The 7,793-nt window shown below is 43.5% G+C and overlaps 1 protein-coding gene and 1 pseudogene across 1 annotated transcript in view; one reads left to right on the plus strand and one right to left on the minus strand.

Annotated features, from left to right (window-relative positions):
* MORC3 (MORC family CW-type zinc finger 3) overlaps positions 1 to 7,793 on the plus strand; it is a 61,849-nt gene that overhangs the window by 44,002 nt on the left and 10,054 nt on the right. Inside the window, exons 11-14 of the mRNA XM_006146272.3 lie at positions 1,451 to 1,573; positions 1,679 to 1,753; positions 2,682 to 2,727; positions 3,830 to 3,996. Coding sequence (XP_006146334.1) covers positions 1,451 to 1,573; positions 1,679 to 1,753; positions 2,682 to 2,727; positions 3,830 to 3,996 — 411 coding nt within the window. The remainder of the gene's footprint in view (positions 1 to 1,450; positions 1,574 to 1,678; positions 1,754 to 2,681; positions 2,728 to 3,829; positions 3,997 to 7,793) is intronic.
* Positions 5,892 to 7,793, minus strand: LOC102472369 (TNF receptor-associated factor 4 pseudogene; annotated as a pseudogene).

Below are 7,793 nucleotides of genomic sequence, written 5' to 3' on the forward strand. Positions count from 1 at the left end.
TTTTTTTTTAATTAATTAATTAATTTATTTTTATTATCATCATAATCTTCTTTATATTACATTGGATTACATATAACTTTACAGTGTATTACATTGTTCATCATGACTTTTTTGATCACTCAATATATATACATGTATACTTTTAAAAAAAAAGCTTTTTTTTTTTTTTTATGGGGGAAAGGGACAGAAAAGTACCCTCCCAAAACAGGCTTTTTTTTTTTTTTTTTTTTAAGCTATTTTTGTTGTAGGGCGCATGTGCTTGCCAGAGAGACAGGAGAGAGGCAGAAAGCACACGTGTCCTATAGCATATCACCCGCCTTGGGGGATGGCCATACTGCAATCCTTTCTCTATTCTTTTCTCAGGATTTTGGGCATGCCCAGCCTGAGTTTCAATCTGCCCAGTCCTGGACTTGAACCGTAGTTAACCACGTGGGAGTTCAGCCTCTTAACCATTTTGCCACCTGCTGGCCCCCTCCACAGACTTTTTTTTTTGAGAGGTTTTTGCTATAGGGCGCGTACGCTCGCCAGACAGACAGAGACAGACAGAGAGACAGAAAGCGAGAAATCACCCCCCGGGGGGATGGCCACACCACAATCCCTTCTCCTCTCGGGATCTTGGGCACACACGCACATGCGCCCGGCGTGAGATTAAGCCACTGGGTACGGGACTCAAAACGCGGTCGACTACGTGGGAGTCCAACAACATAGCCATTACGCTAACTGCTGGTCCCCCTCCACAGACTTTTAATGCTGCCATTCACCCCTAGCTTTACCTAGCCTGGATTATGGGCATGCAAGCACTCAATGTGTTCTGGGAGGTTTCTGGATGTAAACCTGGAACTTTCTCATATGAGTTAGCCTCACAGAGCCTTTTGTTACTGCTCTCCACCTGGTGGTCCATTTCCATGTATACTTATTTTTTTTTTTAGCCCTTGTATTGAGGACTGATTCTCAATAGATTGCAGTGAGGGAGCTCCTCTGATAATGTTCAAAATCCTGACCCATAACCCATCACCTGTATACACATGTATATTTTTATAAGAGTAAGAAAATTATGCCAGAATTCAAAAAGTTAACACTGGTAATCTCTTAATGGGTTTATTTTTATTTTATAAACTTAAGATTATTTTGAAGTTTTATATAAATGTGTAATTTCATTTTAAAAACTAGGTTTACAAGTACTGTCATTGGGCTGGCCTCATAGCGCAGCAATTGAGTGTGATGTGTGGTAAGCCAGATAGTACATGGCTGACTACAGTTTGGATCATGGCCTGTAGCTTAAGAAACATAGCACCCAGACTTGAGAGACGTAGCAGACACATGCATGTACGCTTGGGATTCTGATGGAGTGGAGAAGTGGAGGATTCCAGCATGGCCAGGCCCCCTTATGGGGGTGCTTTCTCCCTTAGAATCCATATTTTCACATTAATATCTTCTTGTTTTATTACAGGAAACGTCCTGATCAGACATGGGTTCAATGTGATTCCTGTCTAAAGTGGCGAAAATTACCAGATGGGATAGATCAACTTCCAGAAAAATGGTATTGCTCCAATAACCCTGACCCACAGTTCAGGTACCATATAGTTGGTAGTACCCTTTTGGAAAGGCAGAAAGTACTGTTCAACACTTATGAGTAGGCGCTGGTGACGTATTATTCCCATGTGATTTTTCTGACTAGAAATTGTGAGGTTCCAGAAGAACCCGAGGATGAAGATTTGGTACATCCTACTTACGAAAAAACCTACAAAAAGAAGTGAGTATTGTATGTAGAGTGGGGAAATAATGGCCAAGTCATGGACAGTGTTGAGTGGTAGCATTAGTTGATGCTTTTCCCAGAAAAAAAAAACTCATGTAAATAGAAAAGATTATGACGTGGAGTGCATACTACTACCAAATGCTTTTTTATTTTTTTAAGCTTATGCTGTAGATACCTGCCATTTATTTACCTGCTATTTATTGTCCTAACTATAAGATACTCTGAATAAGGGTAGTTTATCTTTTTGAGATATACAGATGAATCTTAAGTGAATACTCTCCTTTATAAACAGAAGTAGTGGGGCTTATATATTACCCAATAGAGGTTGATGAGTACAAAAATGATGTGATCCTGGAGAAGCTCATAGGAGAGAAGTTTCTGTCTGTGGGGACAGAGAAGGCAGAAATGGATCAGGTAACTTCATGAAACAAGTCATTTTTAAAATAGGCTGTGAAGGATGAGAATGTGCAGAAAACAATGATTTGTTCAGTTTAACTAAAGTAAGTGGAATAATGGCAAGTAGTGGTGGGATAGATAGGTAAGCTAGAGAATAACAGTCAGCCAGGGTGAGCTTGAGGCGAATGTACCATACACAGGCCATGTTCACTAAGAGCATTTCACATGGTTTCTATAGTGTAATATTCTTAACTAAAGCCAGCATCAGTACAAGAAGTAAAAGTAATCCAAAGTCTTTGAGATCTACAGTTCATGTTTGTGGGGATGGAAAATTTTAGGCAGACATTGGGGTGTACTGAGAGAGCACAGAGAAAGTATTCCCATACATGGTTACCGAAGATTATCATGAAATCAAAGCGAAGTTCGGGATGCATATCTGAGTAACTTGCTCATGAAATGGCAGGTATTTCTTTAGAAGATGGATTGAGAGATAATGATGTTTATTATTTTTTTCATCTTTCTTTTAAAGCAACAAGGAAAAATTCAGGATCAGACAACCGGAAATTATTCCTCGGGTAATTAAGCTTTCTCTTTTATAGCTGGGTCTTGTATTAGGTAGTACTTAGTTTAACCAGTACTGAGTTTTAAAGTTCAGGACTTAAGTAACAGATCAAAGCGCTCTTATTTATTCAGTTCAATGTCTCCTCTTTTTTTGTACTCCTGCTTCCTCTCCTTTACAACCCTAATTTCCTAACCTAATAACCCATTTAAACTGTTCAGTTCTGTTGTTTAGTTGGGCATCTTTTGAGGAAAGGCTTTTCTTTTCCTTGTTGACTACTCTCCCTGACCTATTTTTTCTTGGTTTTTAAGTTTATTTTATTAATGAAAGTGAGAGAGATACAGGTACTCTCAATAGGGTTATACTGCAGTCCCCTTCCCCCAGCCCTCCAGTTTGTCAGGACCATGGATGCTTGTGCAGCCAGCCTATTTTCAGGTCTGCTTGGCATCCAGGCACACAGTTGGCATGTGGCTTTCAGCACTGCAGTTGAGTACTACTGTCTGTACCACTGAGACTGGGCCCCTGATTTTTATTTAGCATTTGATAGTATCAAAGAGCTTTGGCTGAGTGTATGAGTAGTTGGTTATACTTCTTGTATAAAAAGTTTTGATTCACTTGTGTATTTTTGCTTTTAGTTAGGTCAAAGAGTCTTCTAGTATAATGCTGAGGGTTTGATGGTGAGAACAGAACTGAGGGGAACGAGTGTGTCTTTTTACTTTTAAAGGCTGAAGAGTGTGTATTTTTACTTTTAAAGGCTGTATCTTTGTGAGTCTCATTTTCAGTCTCTTAGATAAATAAGGTTTCATTATATCTTGATAAGTCCAACATTACATGAGTCACCACATAGTAAATATTTTTTGTTTTTGTGGCCACATAATAGTCTCTTATATATTCCTTCTTTTTTTTTTCTATCCTTTAAAAACAAAAGAGCATTCTTAGCTCACTTGCAGCCTAGATTTGCTCATTGGTCTATATTTGTTGATTCCTGATATTAAGGTAACTCTCAGTGTCTTCTGGGATAAGGGGGAAAGAGAAGATATATCTTGTGTTTTGGGCATATCACATTAAAATATTGCCTATAAGATCAGTTTTTTTTTTTTTGTTTTTTTAATCAACAGATTAATGCTGAACTTTTATTTCGGACAACCCCAGCTTCAAGTCAGAGCTTTTCTCCTGCAAAGGAAAGTGTTCCAAGAGGACATCATTCAGAAGTGACAAATTCTTATGCAACAAGACTTATGAATAATCATCGTGTTTCAGCCCAGTCTGAACCAGAGAGCAGCAGGTCAGTGGCTAAGATGTGTTTTTCTTTTTGGAGAGGTTTTTGCCAGACAGACAGAGACAGACAGAAAGCGAGAAATCACCCCCCAAAGGGGATGACCACGCCACAATCCCTTCTCCTCCATTCTCCTCTCGGGATCTTGGGCACGCACGCACATGCGCCCGGCGTGAATTTAAGCCACTGGGTCTGGGACTCGAACCGTGGTCGACTATGTGGGAGTCCAGCAACATAGCCATTACACTAACTGCTGGTCCCTAAGATATGTTTTTCTTTTGGGAAATATTAGTCTTTACTTGACATTTCTAAGGCAATAATGTGGTTCTTTTTTTTCTGCTAGAGGGCACATGTGCTCATTAGTGAGTGGCAGAGGGAGAAAGCACCTCAGTGGGATGTGGTTACACCAAAGTTATTTCTCCTTTTTTTCTTTTTAAAAATTTTTATGAGTTTTTTTTTTTTTTTCTTTATGGTGCATGCACTTGCCAGAGAGAGGCAGAGATAGAGGGAAAGTGAGAAATCACTCCCTGGGGAGATGGTCATGCTGCAGGTCCTTTTCCATTCTTCTCCCAGGATCTTGGGCATGCATGCATGCACACCTGGCATGATTTTCAGGCCACTGGGTCCAGGACTTGAACCATGTTTGGCCATCTGAGAGTCCAGTGACGTCACCACTACACCATCTTCTAGCCCCTCCCTTCTCCATTTTTTCCATCCTTCTGGAGATTTTAATACATACATACATGTTGACTTGTTTTTCAAGCTGTGTTCAGCCATGTAGGATCCTGCTGCCCTTAACCACTGGCCATGGTGCCCTCTTAAATAATTTAAAAGTCTGTTTATTCCCAAATTTATAAAACCAAAGTCTGTGGAAAGGTAGTATCTAAACTAAGTATTAGGAAAGACAAATAGGAATTCGCTCATTAAAAAAAGAATAGGATAACTTCAATCAAATGAGGCAGAATTGATAAATAAGAGGTAATTGATACACTAGAGCAGAGAATGATAAAACCTAAGCCTGCTGGAGGGGAGGTGGAAACCTGACAAGAAGCAAACTAATTTCACAGATCTCCAGAAAATCTCACAATTGGAAACTCTGGGTAGTAGTGCTGAAGGTGGAGGTAGGGGTGAAAATAGGTGAGGCTCCCTGGGAAGTTGAAAGGAAGAGAAGTTCCTAGACCTCTTTCTAACCTTTAATGCCTTAACAACTGCTGCTTCTCTTTATTTGTTAGAGATTTGCTTTCTGGAGCTGGTTTTTAGTGATAAATATGGAAGTGAGCCATTGTTTTGAAAAGAGAAGTAAGGAGTAAAGAAAAAATTTGAATGCTAAGTGGTGAGAAATCCACCCTCCCTTTTTTTCCTCCCTGGTGTCCTAAGAGAGGAGCCCTAAATGATGATGGCAGTCTGAGCACTCTTTGAAATCACAAGTCCAGACTTCACTGCTTCTAGTCAGTTTTCCACTTAAATATCGCCAGATGTGTGATCTCCAACATGGGACAGCAGTGAAAACAGAGAGAGGGAAAAGAAAACGGGAAATTTATTGTGAGAAACGGGGTAGATGTTGACTAAATAGATCTCTTGGAACAAAAAAATAAACAGAAGATAGAGAAAAGAAAGGTAAAATATTAGTACAGGAGGGCCAACATCTGAATAAGGGACTTTCATAATGGAGGTCAAAGGTAAGGAGATAATACAGTAAAAACGTAATTTCTGCTAAATGTCTGGAAAAAGTTCCATTACAAGGTCTATCATCATGTGTGTGTGTGTTTTTTTTAATGTAACTTTATTTTCATTCATTTGTTTATTTTTACATTTTTCCACATTTACTTTTCATATTAAAAATTTTCAAAATTTTAAATACTGAATTTTAAAGATAATGTTCAAAATATTTCCTTTTTTTAAAAAATAAATACAATACAGGATTTATTAAAAATCAGGGCTCCCCTGCTGTGCCCTCCTGGCACTAAGGAAATAAATAACCAGAGGGAGCACAGCTGGGAAAAGGGGAAGAAAAATGAGATCTCAAGACAGATTCTTTTAACTACCCCTCCTTTTCCCAACTCCCTCTCCCCTACGGCTCTTGGGACTTAGCACCTGAGCAGACACCTCAGTCCAGTTGAGGATGGCTGGTATCAAGGCATGTCTGCCCTGCCCAGGAGTGGAGACGGGCCCTGGGATCGTTCGTTTCCAGCCCTTGAGGACCCTGAGACCTGCTCCCCCAAGGAGCCAGGGCAGAAGCACCAATCAGAGGCACCTGAGGGTGGAGTTGGCAGGGGAGAGAGAACAGGATAACAGAACCTGGGCAGCAGAAAGGGGGCCCGGCCCCCTCTCCAGGTCCAGCCAGTGCCTGACTGAGGCCATGGGGCGCCTCATCATCCTTGGAGCCAGGCCTGCACTCAACTCGCTCAGCTGAGGATCTTGCGGGGCAGCTCGACAGAGGCACGGATGAAGACAGCGTCGTCCCGCACATAGTTTCTCTTTCGGGTGTCCTGATGGGAGATGAACTTGGGGTAACTACAGCCCAGAGAACTTTCGTCCAGGGAGCCCCGCTAAGTGCCAGGCTTTTGAAAATTCTTCCAGTTTGGGTCGGGGTGGAAAGTCTCAGTGATATGCTGTGGCTTAGCCAGCCCAGGGTCGCTTTGATCCAGCAGGGAGAAGGTGACCCGGCGGGCAAAGGGCCGGGCCGGGAGATCGTCAAAGGCTCCTGGTAGCACACAGATGTAGAGCGAGAGGTGTGTGTCTTCGCCACTGCCGGTGCTGTTGAGGAAGGCAGACACCTGCAGCTTATAGCCGTACTTGTGTGTGTAGAAGGCTGGGCTGAAGCACTTGAGGTTGGGCTTGGCCTTGGCCTCCTGGAGTCGCCGCCCATAGCTGCCAATCTTCCAGATGAGGACACCATCACAGCCCACTGACAGCTCCTCCAGCTCTCGCTGCAGCTCCTGCAGCAGCTCCTGCCTCTGTCGACTCACCAGGGGACACATCATGGCCAGATGTGGCTTCACACTCTCCTCCACATGCTGTGCCATTGCCAGCTTAGGGCACCTGTGATTGCAGCTGGAGTCTTTGAAAGGGCACAGCACCAGGGCAGTGCTATAGCTGTCCTTGAGGTGACCTTGCAGGTCCTCCCGAGCCACGGTGCCCACGCCACACTGGTTGGGGCAGGGCACAGGCAGCCTTGGGCACTGGTACTGGTGGCTCTGGATGGTGTCGAAGACAAAGTCCTTGGTGCAGTAGGTACAGGGCTGGGTGCGCTTCGGGCACTCAGAGGTGGCATGCTGGGCCAGCAGCCACCGCATCATGCGGGCATCACACTTGTTCTCACAGTACACACTCTCTTTAGGGGCACATGCCCTCATGGCTCTCATAGGCTTCCCCACTGAAATCACAGCCACAAAACTCACACTTGAGGCGCCGCTTGGGGCAGTCATGCTGCAAGTGTACTGGCAGATCACGGCGACTCAGCTTGGTCGGGCAGCGATTGGGGCAGGGGACCATGTTCAAGCTGCAGCTATTCAGGTGGCCCTGCAGATGATGAAGCGGCCTACTCCAGTGGCAGCCCTCCTCGCTGTGAATGCAGCAGATGGGCAGACCCAACACCTGTACTTCCAGCTCTGGGTCTGGGTAGATCTTGGCATAGTCCAGGGGAAATTGGTCTTCGGGGCATTTGAAGACTCCTTCACTGAGGAACTTCTGCAGGCAGGTGTCGTAGAAGCCACAGGTAGAAACCTGCATGGGCTCTCGCATGGGCTTCCCACACACAGCAGCCACCGCTTGGGCTTCTTCAGGAACTTGTAGTCAAAGCCGGG

This window comes from Tupaia chinensis, unplaced genomic scaffold, assembly GCF_000334495.1.
Source record: "Tupaia chinensis unplaced genomic scaffold, TupChi_1.0 Scaffold000175_1, whole genome shotgun sequence".
Classification (NCBI taxonomy): Eukaryota; Metazoa; Chordata; class Mammalia; order Scandentia; family Tupaiidae; genus Tupaia; species Tupaia belangeri.